Source organism: Vicia villosa, linkage group LG1 (assembly GCF_029867415.1).
Source record: "Vicia villosa cultivar HV-30 ecotype Madison, WI linkage group LG1, Vvil1.0, whole genome shotgun sequence".
Classification (NCBI taxonomy): Eukaryota; Viridiplantae; Streptophyta; class Magnoliopsida; order Fabales; family Fabaceae; genus Vicia; species Vicia villosa.
In genome coordinates, this window is record NC_081180.1 from 84026906 (window position 1) to 84048700 (window position 21795).

The 21795-nt window shown below is 31.4% G+C and overlaps 2 protein-coding genes and 1 long non-coding RNA gene across 6 annotated transcripts; 2 read left to right on the forward strand and 1 right to left on the reverse strand.

Annotated features, from left to right (window-relative positions):
- Positions 1–1021: 1021 nt before the first annotated feature.
- Positions 1022–1946, reverse strand: LOC131647975 (eukaryotic translation initiation factor 3 subunit I-like). The gene is made up of 4 exons (XM_058917783.1): positions 1721–1946; positions 1511–1638; positions 1281–1400; positions 1022–1159 (listed from the first exon to the last, which is right to left on the reverse strand). The coding sequence occupies exons 1-4, from the start codon at positions 1944–1946 to the stop codon at positions 1037–1039; spliced, it is 597 nt and encodes a 198-aa protein (XP_058773766.1). The 3' UTR covers positions 1022–1036.
- A 9580-nt stretch (positions 1947–11526) lies between these two features.
- LOC131611058 (uncharacterized) lies at positions 11527–14377 on the forward strand. 4 transcript variants are annotated; one of them, XR_009286744.1, is made up of 6 exons: positions 11527–11874; positions 12362–12426; positions 12541–13008; positions 13480–13714; positions 13917–14021; positions 14117–14377. It is a non-coding gene; the product is annotated as an uncharacterized LOC131611058 (long non-coding RNA). The 4 variants fall into 4 exon arrangements; XR_009286745.1 differs by having other exon boundaries at positions 12383–12426; XR_009286742.1 differs by lacking the exon at positions 11527–11874 and having other exon boundaries at positions 12153–12426.
- A 1303-nt stretch (positions 14378–15680) lies between these two features.
- On the forward strand, positions 15681–18403 carry LOC131647986 (protein FAR1-RELATED SEQUENCE 5-like). Its single transcript, XM_058917793.1, has 3 exons — positions 15681–15717; positions 15836–15864; positions 16235–18403. The coding sequence occupies exons 1-3, from the start codon at positions 15681–15683 to the stop codon at positions 18401–18403; spliced, it is 2235 nt and encodes a 744-aa protein (XP_058773776.1).
- Positions 18404–21795: the final 3392 nt, after the last annotated feature.

Below are 21795 nucleotides of genomic sequence, written 5' to 3' on the forward strand. Positions count from 1 at the left end.
TCATATTTTAACTAAGTCAAAATATTTTTAATATTAACCAAAAAGTATACAAAATCATGGACAGTCATAATATTTCAAGTATTATAAAATCATATAAAAATTATATTTTAACTAAGTCATAACACTTTCTTCATATATAATTTTACGACATGCTTGACGGTTAGCTTCGGTGCTCTAGAATCTTTGTGTTTCATCTGAACCCCATGATTACCACTTTCCTTAAGCAATTTCCCAAGTTTACCGCATTTCTTAGAAGTAAACTCCTTCAATACATCTACAACCAACAACCAAAGTTAATGTACACCATCATTTTCAATTATTATAAAAATAAAAATAAAAATAAAATAAAAACATTATTAGCGTTATTGTACCTTCAAAGCTGATCATATGTTGTATGCACATTCCGCTATGAAACAGGGTAGTCCCCAAAGCAAGATGAGCTTCATTGTTCTCTGCATAATAGAAACAAATGTATTTTGTTATGTTTTTCTATTTCAGATAAAAGGTGTTAGCTTTTTCAATGATGTAACTTAAAACTATATTTGAATATTGACCATGTAATTACTCTTACAATTCCTAACAATAAGAGAATGGAAAGAAAACACATCAGAACTATTATACAATTGCCAAAAATCAATATTGTGCTCTCTTTCTCAAGGCAGGTTTTGCAGCTCAATTCTTAGTTCCTGGCTCATAAATAAGAGTCATAACTCTTGAATTTGGACGGTCTTTAGTCGGAAGTCTCACTCATTCGTTGCATTAGTGACTATTGTATCAAGATTGGATTGTCAATCATTATTGCTATTCACCACAATAAAAAAGTGAGTGTGGGAAAACTTAGACAGTGCCAATCATTATTGCTAGCAATGCATTGTATCAAATTGCCCCAACACAAAACAAAACAAATAGGACACCTTTATTCAAAGCAGTCAAGGGAGACATGAGGTAATTAATCAAATAAAGATGAACAACCAGTATTACTTGCATATATTACCAAGACTACTAATAGGAATACCATGACATGACATGACATAATTTATATTAAGTAATTCACAATACACAAACATACATGATCAAGGAGAGGCGACATTGCAACTGCATTGACAGGGCGTTCTGTCACATATGTCTTGATTAGAGACAATGTTCTGCTATCCCAAATCTAATTAATAGCCAGAAGATATCCATAAATATTGCAAAAAAGAAAGGAAACTGGTTAGGTGTATTGCAATAATATCATGATAAAAAATTAATTGAAATGATGATGATGATGGTGATGATACCTTAGCAGACTTATCAAGGGAGCCCGTCAAGAAATGTGAGCCATCAGCAGATTTGGCCAGTGATGTTACTGTCTTTTTGTGGCTGGATTCCTTGTCCGACTCCCTAAGTAGATTTCCTGTCTACATATAAGCAAGTGAAACAGAATGAAGCAATTGTAGTCGATGGTGATAGTATTACTATTAGCGACAGCTGAGTGTTTGCAAAATAATTATAGGAAATCAGGGCCGACCTCAGAATCCCAAATACGAATAATACAGTCTTCTCCGGCACTGATAATGGTTCTGTTGAGGGGGCCCCATATGGCTCTATTGATTCTTCCCTGAGGGCCCTTAATAACAAGCAAAGACTCCCCAGTCTCTGAATAGAACAAAGAAGCATTGGCATTATTAGTATTGGATGTCAGCAAATTTGCAGAGAGATAAGGAAAAATGTTGCTTACGGTCTGCAGGATCTTTTGCAATGCGTTTGACATGGATTGCTGAAGTGAGTTCCATGAATGGGTCAGTGGTGATAACAGCAAGCTTATCACCAACGGAAAAGTCAACAGACCTTGCAGGGGAGTCAAAGTTGAAAGTAAACAATTGCTGACCACTCTGCACATTCCATAGCTTCGCAGTCTGGTCAGCACTTCCTGTAATGAGTAGTCCCGAATCTCCTACAACCATCCAACCGTCAATTTAACCTACATTTTACAGCATAAAAATACTATCCACGCATTGAAATTGAAGAGGACAAACTTACTAGAGACATCACATCACCAAACAGTTGATGTAAACAATAATACAAGGTGTCTTACACTTGCTATTGGTTTAGATACAAAGTGCACCCATATCAGGTGTTACTTCAGCTGTTGCAGAAATCCCTTTCTTCGATTCATTTTTGCTCTTTCTGGAGTCGACAACTTGGTTACTGATGCAAGAAAAGTATATAATCGGTTACACTACAATGAAATCATATACCATAGAACTATACTTGATTTGATTAGGTTACACTATAATGAAATCACAACAGTTCCATGAAAATTATATCTAAACTTTATGCACTCAATAGACATTATCTGCATAGTTGAAAATTAAAACAGGACTACAGAAGAAAGAAGTGTAAGATGCGTACGCTACATACTTAGCGGATTGTTTTCTCGACGCGGTTCCACAACAAGCTTTGTATTTCTTTTTTGAACCACACGGACAGACCTTGTTTCTTGGAATCTTCTGTGATAGAAGGAGCGGCAAAAACAACAAACAAGAATGTCAAAGGAGAACATAATATTATACCAGTATTTGTGAGCAAAATATTTATTTTGAATCACCTCCCAAACCCAAAGGAAACTAATAGCCAACAAACCAAAAAATAGAAAAAAGAAGAGAGAAATTCGATTGCAGCACCAACATCACCATTAACCTGCTCTAGAATCTGTAACAAGGAATTCTTTTTTTACATGTCAAGTTGCTAATTTCTGGAAGAAGAAAAAACATAAAAAGAGCATGCACTTTTTGCACCTGTTCCACTTTTTCTCTGCTTTCACAACCACTTCCAGCCATAACCAACTTTACGGTACCCGGCTGAAAAGATGCCCTACCAGCTTGAGCATACGGTTTGCTAGCCTTATCTTTTGTTTGATGTGACGGCACTGAAAGATCGGCATCAGCCTTTCAAAAACTAGAATTAATCAGAAAATAGCTACTACTCTTGACATAAATTTCAGAACTAGGAAACAGAATTTTAATAAGAACCTTAATTATAATTGACCTTGCAGGTCCATCACATGGATCATCCTTTAACCGCACACTATTATAATGTTCCCCATCGTGATAAGACCTAGAATAACAACATACCCATATAAAGCATCAAAATTCATATGTAAGGTCGAGACAATTGTTCTAAACCGATTTTTCACAGTACTTACAAATGGACCATACGAACTTGACAATCATCAAAATTTCTTATGTACCACCGAGGAAACATGTTCTGCATAAGAAAACAAACAAGCATGTGAATGTCATTTAACTTAAGGGAGTAACAACATGCAAAGTCAATCCAATAAATTTTAGAAGCACTTTTCCGAGGATACAAATCTCTACTGCGACAATGGCATACCCGGATCTTCATTCAAATGAATGCATGAACAATCTAATCAATCATTGGTGTATCATATAAAAAATGGACATGAGAATGTAGGGAGAATCAAGCATCTTCAGCAACTACTCACCCGATGGATGCATACATTACTACGTGTTACAAGAGAAGCTGCCTGCAATTCCATATGTCCGGCCCATGTACCATCATTTTCCATGGTCTGACAATATTCATCAAACGGGACTTCATCTTCAATAAACGGCTCAAAAATCTCCCGGTTGTCCTGTCATTACAGTTTCAGATCAATTGATTAATGACATTTATTATTCTATAAGGATTTTCATATGGATCATGATCATTAAAGCAATTCAAAAGGAATGATTCATAGAAAGGGGAAATAGATAGAATGAAATGCATTGGAGTGAATCATAATTTCAGGCATAATATTAAAATATACCAATCACAAAATTGGAGAAAATTGCTCTCTACAGAATCAAAATTCAAACATCAAATATTAACACATCTTCTAACTAAAATTCAAACATCAAATATTAACAAACATTAAATATGAGCCCCTCTTCTAACCAAAATTCAAACATCAAATATTAACACATCTTCTAACTAAAATTCAAACATCAAATATTAACACATCTTCTAACTAAAATTGAAACATCAAATATTAACACATCTTCTAACTAAAATTGAAACTTGAAACTAACCTCCAGTGCTGCAAACAAAAAACAAAAAACAAGGCCATCGAGATTAGAATGTTAAAAGAATATAAAAAACTATTTAACTTCATGTGAGAAAAAAAAGAAGTTACCTTGTGTGAAGAGGCACATATTTACCATTTGTGTCTGGAAATTGAAGAGAAATAAACGTGAGATAATGTTTCATAATTACACTCGTTTGAAGAAGTTGAAGAAACAAGTACACAATTATAAGCAGATGTGTGATGCTACAAATTTAGACAAGCTTTGTAAAGTATAAGGTGCTAAGCAAAGACAAAAAATTCAGCAAAATATACAACAGCAAAATAAGAATGCACCTTTCCCTGGAATGTAAACCAAACCACTCCCTTGACTAAAATTCACACCAGGGTTATACTTCTGCAACAACTCAGCATCAACTTTAGTCTTATTCGAAATCGATTCCAAAGAATCCTCAATTCTAAGAGGATAAGTAATAAACAAACCATAATCTTTAGAAACATGACTATTCCCACAAGAACAATTAACAGTAACATTCAGAGTTCCAGAATCAGGAATTTTATTTGATGGATAGCTATTGAAGCTATGCAGCCACTCAGAAGTTATCAAATTGGAATAAGTCTCAGTAGCAACAGACATATAGGTATCTCCTGTTCTAACATGGTATTGGAACGTGTGACCAAGAAATTCATCATTGATGCAATCACAAGGGAATGGAACATTCACTCTTGTGAAAAATAGGACCGAATCATTGTTGTTGTAGCAGTCCTCTTCCACCATATTGCTTGTGCTAGTGTTTGTGTTGTTGTAGACCAAATCTTTGTTTTTAATTGTGTCTGTGTTGTAGCTGACAATATCTTCAGGTTTTGTGACAAAGTTGGATTGCATGATTTCTGAAACATATGTAAGACTTGTACCTACCTGTATGTAGTAGGAAGCTAAAGCCATGTCACAAGTTTTGCTACATTTTGATTCTGTAGAGAAGGATTTTGATGTTTAAACATTAAATATGAGCCCCTCTTCTAACCAAAATTCAAACATCAAATATTAACACATCTTCTAACTAAAATTCAAACATTAGTTCATTATGCTCAAGGAGTCTAGTCTCTTCAATTGACCATTAGACCCAACCACACAATTGGCGACAAGCCATAAATTTACCATCGTAATTTACACCAAAGCCAGAATAATGCTCCCTCTCTCTTGCTCAAAATTTTCCATGAATAGATATCAAATAAGAACAATACAAATGATTCTATAACCAACATATTTACTTTAGTTTTATGTTTAGAGGAGTGGAGTATTTATACTGCTCCACTAGCACCAAGAATTTATGTACAAATTGTCACGAGCGTGCTTAATGAAGATCAACTCTCTTTTTGGCACAGAGAACAATCTTTTTATACCAAATATTACATAAGAACCTTAAGGAGTCCACTCAGTTTATACATAATCCACCAGCAACTGGTTAAGAATATATAGAAAATCTAGGGAACCTACTTGGCATGAGATGAGTATGACAGAGTTTGATTTGAGATGTGGATTTGGAATGCAGTTTATTCATGTTAACTGATCATACACAACGGCTCTGAGATGAATATAGAAAATGATAGATCACAGCCATCATAACCAGAAGAAGAAATAATGAACTCAAACTATGTTCGGAATGAGCCTGAGCCAACAAAAGGGATAAGGTCTGGAAAGTGTTCTCTACTAGAGTTTCCTACATTTGCAAACTTTTGTCCTGGCCAATATACTAACAAGAAACAGTTAAGAATCCACAGCCACATAACATGGCCAAAATACAATATCAGGTATAAAGGAAGTGTTTTATGGCTGTTCAAATGATAAACTCGAAAAGCCGCAATCTTGGGTCTCTCTATCTCTTTTGTGATTCTAATAGTTTTAACAATTGGTTTATCTTTATACTTCAAGATGAAAAACGATGATGTTATAGAATCATGGGAACTCGAAGTGGGTCCACATAGATTCCCTTACAAGGAACTGGACCAAGCAACAGGAGGATCCAAGGAACTGGATCAAAATCACAAAACTACTACCCCTAATTCTATAATCAGAATCTCGAACAAAATCAAAATCAACACATACCCGACGCTTGCCAGCTTCCAGATGCTCTTGCTTCCGAAACGAAGCAAAGTTAGCAGCACCTGAGCCGACGCCATTGAACAACAGCAAACGATCTAGAACAGAATTTCAAAATCTACAAAATTCAAAATCTCACGAATCACCAACATCCATGTTGCAATGAATTTCAATCGAACAACCTCAAACCTAAAAATTCGAATAGAATTTCCCAGTCGATGAAAATTTGGGAAAAAAACGAAGATTGAACCAATTTGATTTGATTTTAAACAAAAAAAATGAACACTAATCCAAAACATACACTACTACTTCTATACTTCTATATAACAACGAAAGATGAATCGAAAAAGTGAGCGACTTACAAGCCATTCCCTATCGCCTTGAAACCCTTCGCGATTAAGTTCCTTAATAGCGACTTCAGTGGATTTATAACCCGCTCTTACACTATCATCAATAACACCTTTATACACAACACCAAATCCACCTTCTCCAAGTATAAAATCAGGCCGAAACTGCTTCGTCGCAAGCCTCAATTCGTTATAGGTAAAAATAAGCATGTTGCTGTATCCAGCACCTTCTCGAAGTTCTTTGATATTCATCGAACCAGCAGCGGATACATTTCCAACCGAATCTGAATCACAGTAAGATCGATTAAGCGAAAAACGGATAAAATAGATTTTAGAGAAATAAAAATAAAATAAAATGAAATTACCAGTGGAAATGGAATTAGGTTTAGGTTTAGAATCGGAATGGGAAACGTGTTTTTCTTCAATGCTGAAGCAAATCCCCATGAATCTGGATCTAACAGAAACCGCGTTTACACACATTCGATTTTCATTGTTGGAATGAGAGAGTGGATTTTGAACAGTTAGGTTTAGAGAGAGAGTGAAGAATGATTCAAAGATCAAGAGTGGCATTGCTTTGGGCGTAGAAAGCGCCAAACTAAACGTTCTCAAATCAATCTTGTATTGAAATTATTCATAATATTCACAATATTCACTTAACTAGTTATTAAGAATAATATTTTGAGTTATAAAAATAAATATTTTTTTAAGTCAATTTAAATTTACACCCGATTTTTAATTTAACGGGAGTAATTGAAATTTAAATATAATAATATTTTTAATTTACACCCGTTTTTAAAAAATCGGGTGTATATTTTCACATGATCAATCATAAATTTACATTTTATTTACAAAAGTGCCACCGTGTTTCTTATTTACACCCGTTTTTAGTATATTGGGTGTAAATTTTAAAATTATATTGTTCATTTTGCACTAGTGTCCTCGTCTCGTTCCATGCCATTTTTGCGAATACAAACCTTTATACTATTTTTTTCTACTCTATTTCATTCTAAAAATATTTTTTTTACTACAGTTGCCTTAGTACCAACAAAGTACAAATTTTCTTCTAATAGTTGTGTTGTACTGGTGTTGTGTTAAAATTTATTTTATTCCAGAGTGTGATTCTCTACCTTAAAGATTTTAAAGTTTCAAGATAAATAAATAAAACCTTGGGGGAAGGTTCTTAAACTAAGCATGTGTAAAAGGTATGCTTGTTATTAAAAGATTTGTAGAATGATCTTGTGTAAAAGCTCAAGTTATAGTTGAAGATTGTTTGGGATGATCCTCTAAGTAGTTTAGGTCAAACTAGAATGAACCTATGGTGCAATCTTTCAATTCATTTTCTCCTTTACTTTTAGTCTTTTATTTTCTTTCCACTGCATTTCTCTCTTCTTTCTATTTTTTCGCGGTTAATACCCTATTTGTTTGTTTTATATTAACATAAATGTTTTCAAAACCAAAGGGTTTTATAAATCTTTCAAATTTCACAATTCACTCCATCCTTTTTGTGTTTGGAGTGGCTCTGTCGATAATGAAAAGAGTGTTCATAAGATATATTCTAAAACTTACGTTCTATGAAATATATTGTTGTGAATCATGTTGTTAATTACGACAAAAATCAATATCAATTTTTGAGGCAAAGAAAAGTAGCAACCAACATAAATGGTCTACAACAATAATAATTCGTACACAGGTAATATAGCAGAATAAGGCGAGAAAAAGACGAAGGTTTGTTTACCTAATTCGATCAAACGATCTACCCTGGGGGAGAGCAGCTCTCCAATTCACTATACTCAGAAAGTTGTTACAAGAGATTACAAATGAGTTACAAGAAAATAGACTTCACAGTTTCCAAAGAACAAACCTTATTTTCTACCCAAGTGTTTCCCAACCTCTCCAACTCTCAATATAAGAATCACTCAAACCCAAGGTGTTTAGAAATTTTCCCAATCCCCTTAGATAACTCCAAAGGTTTTCTAAAAACCTTCGCCTTTCTAAGATTTTCCTTGGAATTCCCTAAACCCTTATTCTCCCTTGTTGTTGTAAGCTCTAAGATTGTCACACTATAATAATAGAAGAAATACATATTTATAATAGCCAAAATCCAACAAATTCATACCAAATCTCAAAAATATCTCCTTAATTGTTAGAATAAAATACATTATTATAATCTTATAATATCTCTCGAATATTGTAAATATCTTATAATATCTCTTAGACTAGTATAATTATATATCTTATAATATCTTTTACACTATTATAAATATATCTTATAATATCTTTTAGAATATTATAAATATTTTATAATATCTTTTTATATTAACTTATATGATCTCCAAATTAATATAAACTATTTTGACATTAATGAAAGGATCAATGAACCGAACCGATTGAATCCGATACCCGTAAATCGCTTGAATCATATTACTTTTTGACTTTCGGAATTCTTGACAATTTTAAAATATGTTTTCTTTCTCTTCATCAACAAATGAGATATCTCAAAGGGGTAATCATTCGAACTTCTCTAAACCAGGTATATGGTTACATACTTTTGTTTATGAAATTGAGCCCAATAAATAATGAATCTATCATTGATGATGATTGAGTCAAAGGACATCAATAAATTTGAAAGAAAGAATGTTTGGGAAATTGATTTGAAACATAGGACCAATCAAGTGATTAGAACTAGATGTGTATTATATAACAAACTTGGTGAAGATGATATTATTTTAAGAAATAAAACAAGATTAGTTGCAAAAGGATGCAATTAACATGATATCATAGATTTCTATAAACATTTTGCACATTAAATGTGCATATTCTCAATACCACTTACTTCCACTCATTGCCATAACAAGGTTTCCTCTCTTCCTAGTGGCACTGTCTTAATAGAACATACACTTGGGCTGATCTCAAAACATTTGTTATATTCCTTACTTCATCATTAATAGAAAAGACTTAAGGGACAACTGTTATAGGCTGACCACCGCTAACTTTTAACTCAAAATATCTTATGTGAAAAAATATTGTTGGTTATCCATTATAGACATCGTTATTTTTTAAATTATAATTATTTGTTTTTTAACAAATACCACATCACTTGATTATGAAAATCTATTAAACCTAATGATAAGTAATCACCACCTAATATTCTTTATATTTCTTTATCTTTATACCTTCTTTATCTTTATTCATTTTCATATACCTTCTTATAAAATTCAATAAACTTAAAATAAAATCTAACTAAAATTCATAGTTGATTAACAAATCTTAATTATTGTGTTGATAATTGCAATAAATATATAAAAATTAGACTTAATTGTAACTTTGATCCCTAGAATTTCTTTCTTTTTTTGAATTTTGGCCTCTCTATTTTAAAAATTATAATTTTAATCTCTTTTAAAAAAAATTGGATTTTAGTCACATATTCAATTTGGGACTTATTCTCATGAAGAGTAGATCAGAACTCTTACCACTTGGCTACCATAGTGTATTTGATAATTTATGGAAGCGCAAATATATATCATTTCAATACATATCATTCTTCTAACAATATTCCTTCTTCCTCTCACCATGTTTCAACCATCTCTATCAATTTCCAGCAGTGTGCTTAGCATGGTGAGAAATCATGATTCAATAATTTTATTGGCAAGTTTCCATTTGATATGTAAAATTGTATTTATAACCCTTATTAATTATTTAACAGGTTGAAGGAAGGAAAAAACAACCAGTACCAATAGTAGAGGAACAACAACTACCAATCCAAGGAAAAAAAAAAGAAAAATGTAAATGGTTTCGATGATTATGGATAAGCTATAATAGTGTCTTTTCTATAGATCTTGATATAATTGTACTACTTAAGGGAAGCATAGAGTACTTAATTTTTTTTAATGAAAACATCTTAAATTTATTAAGCAAAATCTATATTGATGTCCATGTTAGTTGGTAGCTGATTTTTATTTCATTATGAATTGAACCAGCATGATTGTGGCTAATCATAGTACGGATGATTATTAGTATACAAGGTTTAAAAAATGGGAATGTGGTCTATGATTTGAAGCTTATCATAGTATGGATGATTGTGGCTAATATTAGTCCAAGAAAAATTAGCCACGATCATGTCATGCTTCCTTGCAATGAGACAACATAACTTGATACTTCCCTTCGTCCCATGATCCAGCATACCATTTCACACAGATTAAGAAAAATGTAAAAAAGTAAGAGATATAATATTGTTTTGACCATAGTACCCTTATCATATATTGGGAAAAGTGTATTGGAAATTGAAATGGATCATTCATTTTGGGACATCAATTTATTCTAAATGGGTCACTCATTATGGGACGGAGGGAGTAAAAAAAATGAACACTGGCTTTGGATTCTGCCATCTAAGGCTCCCATTACTTTACCCTTTTCGGATCAATTATGCAAATTCTTTTCACCAATACAAATATTACAACAAATTGAAAGTAATTTAAAAAACAAACTCATAATTAGTTGATTTAAGCTTCTCACTCATTTTTTTCTTTTTTAATTTCGGGAATGGTATTAGTAAAAGAAATCTAATTATGAAACTACAATCCAATTTAAAACTGATTATAAATCTATAATCTATAATTATAAATCTATAATCTATAATATAAGAAAATTAATGGCTCTGGAAATAACAATTTTAACCTTTCTTCTTTATCCTCCACCTCATTGATTTGGGGGTAAAATGTGTCCAAAATTTACTTTTTCTAACCAAATTGTACTATTGGTTACACCTTAAATGTCTTTGCAAATAATTGTTACAAATTACAATGATGTTTGATTTTAATAGTTGTATATTAACAAAATAGTAGTTGTAAAAGTACAAAATGGTTAACCAAAAGATATTTCTCTTTCTGATATTTCCAATATTTGAAAAAGTTTGATGTAAAAGTACAAAGAAAAAAGCATACAGCGCATAATTTTTTTGAAATTTGAACTTATTTAAAAATTTTGCTTTTCTGAAAATAGATCTACACCACCCTTCCATTTGTTCACCGGGTTATGAAACGATAAACCCTTATGTCCACCGGATTTTCCTTCGTACCAATCACCGAAATGGGTATGTCGCTTCATGAACCACTTCTGTACCATTTGAACCTATCACTTCCTTTTGGCCTTCCTCTTTCTTTTCTCTTTCTTCACCTATACTTTCTCCTTCAATAACCACTTTCTCTCTGCAAACCCCACAACCTCTCCAAAATGCTTCAACAGGTCTTCACCTCTGCAACTTTGTTCTGTCTGCGGCTATAGCTGTGAGAGTCCATCACAAATGGACTGTTGTGTCCAAGAATAAGGAACATTTTGAGATGCTATTGTGTGATAAAGAAGTAAGTAACTTTTCTTGATTTGGTATTTTTTGCTATTGTGAAAAAAGTCGTTTCTGAGTTTATGGTTTCTGGTTTTTGCTAATGGAAATGTGAAATATCTTTGGTAATAGAAATGTATTTTATTTCGATTTTTTGTGAAATAAGTTTAACTTCTGAGTTTATGATTTTTATTGTGAAATAAGTTTCGTTTCTGACTCTATTCGTTTTATGGTTTCGATATTTATTTATGTTTTCGTTTTCGAGTTGGTAGTATTTTGTAGTTTTGGTTTATGAGTTTGCAGAAAAGAAAAACAACATTTTGTTGTTTTGTTTTATGAGTTTGCAGAAAAGAAAAATAACATTTTGTTGTTTTGGATTATGAGTTTGCAGAAAATAATAATAATATTTAGTTGGTAGTATCAGGTTTTTGAGTTTGCAAGCAACACTTTATCAGGTTTTTGGCTTATGCTTTCAGAAAATAATAATAACATTGCAATCACTTTATCAGGTTTTTGGGTTATGCTTTCAGATCTGATGATTAAAACCGTAGCAAGAGAAACACCGAGCCCAGGTGTAAGCATTTCTTCATCTTTCTAATTCTTGATCAAAAGTGATAAAAATTGTCAACGGTAAGAAACTACACATGCCCTATTGATGTTGTTTTGATTTCAAACAAAAAATATGTAGATTTGCTTTTGGATTGTCGATTCTATTTCAAGCGAAGAAGATAGAGATCTATTTGTGGGTTGTGGTTTTGTTCAAGCGAACATTTGATGGCGGCATATCTAAAGTTTTCGGTGATTTCACTTATGTGTGCGATTTCGCAATGGTAGATCCTCTGCATATTATCATGTTTTTGTCGGATCTAGAAGGTAGATTTCCAATTTGGGAGAAAGAAACATATAAGGTTCCACTATACAAGCACATTGCTGATCTGTTTGGAAAATCTAGCCCAATGCTTCCTTTTCCTACGTTTACTGTTATAACGGGTGGAAAATATGCTGGAATTAATTATGACATGGCTGAATAAACACAATGGTTGAATATTTGATGCAGAAAGATAAACAAACATGATCAATATAAAGTGAATGATCTAAAGCGATTATATCAATTTGATTTGGGTCTCAACTTCCTTGCTATTCTCTGATTAAAGTGGTAATGTTTCCTATATTATTTAGTTGGTAATGTCTCAGCTTCCTTTGGTCTCTGATTGATGCAATTATATATTATTGAGTTGGAATTGATTGTCATAACAACATGTATGCTTCAATTTGGAATGTTTTGATTTGTAAAATGTTCTTTTGATAACTTATTAGTAATGAGGATAGGCTATTCAAAAGTTATTTCTGATTCAATACAAAAACAATCTATTTGTAAATGAAGGGGGAAGAATTGTTTATAGGAATAATTGATTTTTTTGGAAATATTATATTTGGTTCATTTTGGAGGTTATGTTGTAGCCGAAAAAGTTTTTAGTATGATGTATAGATGTAGCTAAAAAATATCCTTAGTTCACCAGTTCATCCAAGAATTAGTTATTCTAGATTGTATTGCAATTATTTTATTAACATCCACTTGACATAGATTTGGTTATTTTATTTTATATAAACACTCATGTTTATGTAGGTACAAGTTGGTAACTGTATATAAGTCAGAAAGAAAATTGGGCAAGGGTGGTTTTCGTCAAGTGTGTGTTGGCAGAAGTGTTAGTGGCGGCTATGATAAACAGGGTGTACATTTTGATTGTGTGTCTTTGTTTTGGTATGAATTGTTGGAAGTGTAAACTTCATTATATATGTGCTTTAATTGCAGACAGCATCTAGGATAGTATGAATACCATAAGAACTACGATGACCTAAAGGTAAGAAATATTTGTTTGTTTCTTTTACTATCTTATTTGTCTGGAAGTAAAGCACTGCTAAAAAATTATACATCTATCTTTATATATTGCCATGTTCACTTTTTTATGAAGCATTGTCACTGACGCGAATAAAACACAAACACGTCGACAATTGTAATTATTTGTTGAAAAAATGGAATAATCAAATGTAACACCACATTAGTTCATGGCAGGCATGTCACTGTCAGATATTGAAAACCCCTTTTATTCGTGATTCTATGGTGTCTTTTTTCCTGATCTGTGTAACAAACTCGAAGTTGCCGCTGAGGTCCTACATTGCATTTCCAAGGCTAAATGTTCTGTTTCTCTGCTATTTTTATTACAATTATTGGACTAAAGTTGGTTTAAATATGGGATACATAGGTAATTTTTATGGAGACCAGAGGTGAATGGTGTATTGCCTATCAGATGCAGCGTGTATATGCTTGTCGTGCGATCGAAATGTTCATTCAGCAAATACCATTGCTCAAAGGCATTGAAGGACACTTTTATGTGAGACATACAATTCCCATCCTACTTTGGTTAGATGTTTAGAAAGTGACATAATTGTGACCAAGAACTTGGTTTCATGAGTATTAATAAGAATATAAGTGTTTGGTGACATAATTGTCCATAATTGTAATATAATTGGACACTCTTTCTTGCTCACTCTTTTTTTTTAAAGTTTTGTTTTAGTTTATGGTTACTTTTCCTGCTAGAAAGGCACTTAGAAAAGTTGATTTCCTCTTAAAAATTCAATTCCTGTGCATTTTTGTCAAATATTTTATTTGTCAATGTTGCTGGTTGTTTTGATTTGTACTTTATATGCTCTTGATGAATGGCTGGATTTTGGTTTCTCATATACTTTATGGCTGGATATTGGTTTCTCAAATATGTATTATGGTGTTCATGTTGTTTTTTTCTCGTGCTCTATATGTGCTCATTCTATACGAAAAGTCTTATATTATATTATATTTGCTATTTTCATTACCGCGTTACAACTTTAAAAAGCTATATGAAGTCTTCTATTATATCTCTTAGCTTTCACATATGATAGTTGTTGATTACAGGAAAATGTTAATTGATAAAAAATGCAAGTCTTTTTAACGAAAATCCTATTGTTTAAGAATGTTTTAATATATATTCAATTTAACTGCTAATATATAATCAAAACTTGATTACCATACTAAATATATATATATATATATATATATATATATATATATATATATATATATGGGGACGACTCAAGTGAGAACACTTGGTTATTATGAGAAATGAGAACAATGAATCACGACCATTAAATTTTGATTTTGTTGATTTTAATGGACAGGATTGGTTTCTCTTTCTATATGAGAATGCCATATGAGAATGCCTTTTTTATATGAGAATGTGAGAATGAATCTGAACCATTTGATTCTAAAATAAATGGTGGAGATTACGTGTGAATCTTTTTTTATCTCTCTTCAATCTTTTATTTTAATGATGGAGGAGAGAGAAAAAAATATCCAAACATAATCTCCACCATTTATTTTAAAATCCAATGGTTCAGATTCATTCTCACATTCTCATAATTCTCATATAAAGAAGGCATTCTCATATGATATGCCCTATATATATATATATATATATATATATATATATATATATATATATATATATATATATATATATATATATATATATATATATATATATATATATATATATATATATAGGGAGCGTATCCGGTGAGAACTGATATCTTTATGAGAAACGAGAACTATAAATATTAACCGTTTGATTTAATTAATAGATGAGATTTAAAATTTTCAATTAAGGAGCACATTAATATTTGCCCACCGGAAAATATTTTCTATTTTCTAATATTACACTGATAGTTAATACTCTGTCTAACCTATTATATACTGCCGCCATATATCTCCAACCTATTGTAAATTGCCGCCATATGTCTCAAGGATATAAAATCATTCATTGTCTCAAAGGTAATCATGTTATCTTTTCCATTGTTCTATATATTCATGTTATCCTTCTCATTATTCTCTTTATACTCACCTACTATTATGTTTTAAATTATTCATGTAATTTTTTCCATTGTTCTAGGTCTTCATGTTACCTTTTTCAATCGGCAGGTAAGAGAGGATTACAAGATTTAAAGTTTTATAGCAATTTTTTGTTTGAATTTTATGCTTTATTTTATCTTTAAGTCATTATTTGTTTTATATTTTATTAAATTATAAATTATAAAACATGTATTTTTTTTATCTTTTAATTATATCTTTAAGTTATTATTTGTTTCATATTTTATTTAAATTAAAAATTATAATACATATATTTTATATATTTTTAACTAAAGTTTGGAGTCGAACAAAGATGATGAACCGACACTTGATACTTCACAAGATGCTCATATACCTGAATCAGTTGAGGTAATTATAATTATTAAATCTTTACATAAACGAGTTATATTTCAATTTTAATTTTTTTATTTGTTTTTTTTAGACAAATCATGAGGTTCTATATTGTGATGAAGAAATAAAGCCTAAGGTTGGACAAATTTTTGATTCACTCGAAGATGGTGATTTTTTTTACAAAAGATATGCACATAGTGTTGGTTTTAGTGTGCGTTGTTCATCAGAAAATAAAAATAAAGATGGTGTCATACGTTGGAAGTACTTTGTTTGCTCTAAAGAGGGTTACAAACCAAATGTATCAAAAGAGAACGAAGTGAGTGAATTGGGAGTTAAAGTCAAGAGGAGGAGTCTTACTAGAGAAGGATGTGATGCAAAAGTTGCTTTCAAGTTGTTAGAGGGAGGAAAATATGAGCTAACTCGATTTCAAGAGAGTCATACACATGCACTTGCCTCACCTAAAAAGAGACAATTTCTTAGATCTGCAAGAAAAGTGAATAATATTCATAAGAGTATAATGTTTGCAAATAGTAGAGCAAATATTGGTCCTTCAAAAACATACCATTTGTTGAAGGAACAACTAGGTGGTTATGAAAATATTGGGTGCACACACAGAGATCTACAAAATTCGTTTAGAGATTTAAAGACCTTAATCAAAGATTCAGATGCATATGTCTTCATTGATAACTTTAAAAGGAAGCAAGAAGTGAATCCCTCGTTTTATTTTGCATACGAGGTTGATGTTGAAGATCGACTGAAACACGTTTTCTGGGCAGATGGAATTTGTAGAAAAAATTACTTCTTATTTGGAGATGTAATGTCGTTCGACACTACATATGAAACAAATAAATATTCCATGATATTTGCACCATTTACTGGAGTGAACCATCATAGACAGTCTGTTACTTTTGGAGCTGCCTTCTTAGCAAATGAGAAAGCTGATTCATTCATTTGGTTATTTGAAAAGTTTTTGGAAGCTATGGGGGGGAATAAACCAAATCTTATAATAACAGATCAAGACCCTGCCATGAAAATTGCAATTGAGAAGGTCTTTGATTCTTCTGCACATAGGTTTTGTATGTGGAACATCATGAAAAACGTTTCTGAAAAGGTGGGTGTTTCCTTGAATTCTAATGAGGAGTTCAATAATAAATTTAAGTCATGTGTTTGGGGATCAGACACTTCTGAAAATTTTGAAGCATCATGGAAATCCATCATGATTGAGTTTGGATTGCAAAAGAATGAATGGTTGTCACACATGTATAATATTCGAAATATGTGGATCCCGACTTACTTCAGAGATATATTTTTGGCTGGCGTATTGAGAACAACCTCAAGATCAGAGAGTGAAAATTCCTTCTATGGTAACTTTTTAAATCCTACTATTGGCTTGGTAGAGTTTTGGATGAGATTTGAGTCTGCTATAGAAGCTCAAAGGCATAAAGAGTTACTTGCTGATAATACTTCACTTCATTCTTTACCAATACTAAAATTAGACCGTGGATTAGAGAGGCATGGTAGGGATATTTACACTCGTGAAAACTTTTATATATTTCAAAATGAATTATGGATTGGATGTATAGACTGCGGAGTAGAAAATATAAATCAAAATGATGGTGTGGATGTTTTACACATAATTGATAATAGTGTGCCAAATGGTAAAGTAAGCGAGGTGGTTTATAATGTTTCTGATTATAGCTCGACTTGTTCGTGCAATATGTTTCAATCACAAGGCATACCATGTAGACACATACTCTATGTTTTAAGAGGAAAAGGTTTAAATGAAATACCGAACAAGTATATTCTAAATAGATGGACCAAAATGGCGACCAACAAGTCTGTTTTTAATGTTGATGGAAAGGACTTAGAAGGTTTGTCCGAAACAAAAAATGAGAGACAACTCATTTCAGAGGTATGGGATCATTTATATATGTGCATGCATATGGTTGGGCAGTGTAAGGAGAAGTTGCTTCCTATAACAAATGGATTTGCTAACATTAAAAAACAATTATCTGAATTTGAAGATGATTCTTTACCCACCAAAACAAATGAGCTAGAGTCTTTTATTGGTTTTGATCTTTCTAAAGAAGTGAAAATTCATCCCCCACAAATTTCAAAGACAAAAGGAAGTGGTAAACGAATTAAAGGAGGAAAAGAGAAGGCTATTGAACAACAACAGAAAAGATCCAGACTTTGTAAAGCATGTGGCCAATATGCATCTCATGACACTCGTAATTGTCCATCGAAATCATCTCCTTAATCTTGGTAAAAACAATCCACTGTTTTGTTTGATTTCTAGTTTGGAAATGTTTCTTTTCTTGCTCTTTGTTGCAGTAAAGACAATTTAAATGTTTTGTTTGATTACTTGTTTGGAAATATTTTTTGTTTTATTTTATGTTGCAGTAAAGAAAATTTGGACTAGTCCCTAAAGCAATCATAGCATATCGGTTTCATGATGCAGTAAAAAAAATTTAGACTAGTCCCTAAGCTATCATAACATATTAGCTTCATGTTGCAGTAAAGAAAATTTGAACTAATCCTTAAAATAAAGTTAGTCATTTTATTTAAATCAATGGTTTTTATACAAGGTGGAATGTAATCAATAGTTTAGAGATTAGAATAAATTCAAGACTAATGTTTTAAAAATTTAGCATCAGAAATTCAAATATTTAAGGAAACACCTTTCAGCAATGTTTCCTACAGCTGGTTGTGCATTTTTTGTTTGAATATTATGAAAAACTATATAACTAATACCGATCAATATTTCTGGACGCATAACTCTTATCTGTTTCACAACCTCTTATTATTTGTTTCGAGATAGAATTTCTTTTAATTTAGTGATGCACATATTCTTGAATTCTAAATATTTTGGATTATAATCATAATAAAAATCTTGATATTTTGGTACTCTATAAGAAAAATGTTTGTTTGGAAGCGAAAATATCATATGTTCCATACTTATCGTATTTTAGCCAAAATTCCAATTCTCCAAAATATTTAAAATTCAAGAATATGTGAGTGGGAGTTTGTACAGTATTGGGTTTGGAGAGTTTAGAAGATATGTGAGTGGGTTTGTAGAATTTTTTATAGTACAAAATTGAAACTAGAGTTGAATTAATGGAGAATTGGGATTTTGGTGGTGGTAGTAGTGGTTTTGATTTGCAGTATAGCTATCAGGACGAAAATGAAGATATGAAGAACAAATAGTTTTTAATAATTATTTATTTAACATGTTTAATTTTGAAACTATAGATGACGCATTAAGTAGTAGAGATAGGGGTAATCAATTTGCTTATTAAAAAATATTTTCCGGTGGGCAAATATTAATGTGCTCCTTAATTGAAAATTTTAAATCTCATCCATTAATTAGGGATGTCAACTTGCCTCCGTTAGCGGAGATCTCCGTGGGGATTCTCCGTTTGGGGCCCCAAAGATGGGGAATTTTCCCCCCGCGAGGATGGGGATGGGGATCAAAGTCTCCCCGAAGGCACTTCGAAGACGGGGTGGCGTAAATATCCCCCGCCCCGTGGAGTCCCCGCCCCGAATAAAATAGCATAATGTCCTTAATTTATATATAATTTTAAATTATTATGTAAGTTTATTTGACATTTTATATAATTAATCTTATACACAAATTTAAAATATATATGTATTGTTAGTAAAAGAGTGATATAAATGATTTTTTTCATTTTTTTTAGTTTGAAAATTTTGTTCGATATTATAGATTAAATATTGTAAAAACAATATATTTATTGGTTAGTTTTTGAAGCTTTTACTATTAATTTGGTTTAAAATTATATATAAAAAAATCATGTTTATAGATCTCCGCATGAACCGTGGGGATCCGTGGGGACCCGCGGGGATCCACGGGGACGGGGATGGAGGACAAAATCCCCCCGAAGTGGGGATGGGGAATAGATTCAATGGCGGGGATTGTGATGGGAATGTATCCCCCGTCCCCGCCCCGCCCCATTGACATCCCTATATATATATATATATATATATATATATATATATATATATATATATATATATATATATATATATATATATATATATATATATATATATATATATATATATATATATATATATATATATATATATATATCATGTTTCTTTAGTATACAATATTGATACTTTTAACGAATATTATATTAAAGAGCATTTATAGTATAATTAATGTGTATGAATGTATGATATATTTATTACTTAAATATTGTTTGAATATAAATATAATTTAATAATATAACATTTAAAAATATAAAATATTATAGACAATTAAAACTAAATTATAAAATATAATATTAAAAATGTTTTAGTATCATTTATCAATTAGTTAATACAATACTCTCGAATATTTTTATAAATATTATCAAAACTAAAATAATATTTATATACGAGAAAAAAATGTATTGATGATTCAAATATTTTTATACAAAATGTTGAGTAGATATTTTAAAATTGTATTCCCTCTTTTAATGCATTAAACATTAATATGAAAGAGGTATGAGTTTATTAAGGGTGTAGTTTTTGATCTAAATGGTATCTAACATCCAAAATTTTTGAAAAAAAAATGGTATGCGCGGAAAAAAAATCTATTGTTGATCTAAATAGTTTAATATACGAAAAAATCTATTATTGATCAGAATATTTTTTTAAATATTTTATTAAAAATAAATATACTATATAAACAAATACGCGTAACAGAGCAGAACCCGTGCGTACGCACAGGTTTGTTACTAGTTCAATTTTAAAAAAATACCATTTTAGTTTTGTTTATGGTCGGGTTAGGCTTATGAAAAAAATCAATCAAATTCACTACACTAATGACGTGATCATGTCAAGATCTAAATAAATTTAACACTTACACCGAAAAGTAGAACAATTATTTATGATTTAAAGTAGAACAAATAAGTTTTTTCCGGTAAACAGAAAAACAAACCTCAACACAAATCATGATCCACAGTCAAATTTTTTACAACACTACTAGTCCTCTTCGTTGGATACAAATGTAAAACATTATTTTTCAAACCAATTTGATTATTCTCAAAATGACAAGGTTGATCCTCGTCGATCTTCCCCATCTTTCTTACCTCAGTATTGTTTTTATACCTCAAAACCGATTGGTTTTGCTTCGTTATAATATGTTCGCCTTCATCGACATTAATGATGATGGACTTGGGCAAGTGTGGAATGTGATTGGCAGCTCCAAAACCATGTCCTCCGGCGCATTCGATAACACTTTTCATGTAAAATTGTCTTGCTTTCTTGAGAACTCTTACTGGGCCTAATAGGAAGTGCTTAAGCTTACTTTTCTTGGTTGATGTTTTTGTCATGGCTCTTAGAAGAAAATCTGATGAAATCGGGATTTAGAAGGATTCTATATGACAATGCAATTGTGCACTCAGTAATATGTTACAGTGAATTGATGTGTGTATAAAAAGAAGGTAGTTTATGCGATTCACGACATGAATATAAAATATACATAGGTGTGAATTGTGGAGTAGCAGTATATACCAAGAATGGGTTTGTTTATATTAAAATTATGTGCTTGTAGTTACTAGAAAATGATAGTGATCCATATATAGGAATAATGTTACAGACAAATTCGACATCACAATTTAATAACAATGTAAATGATAGGATCCT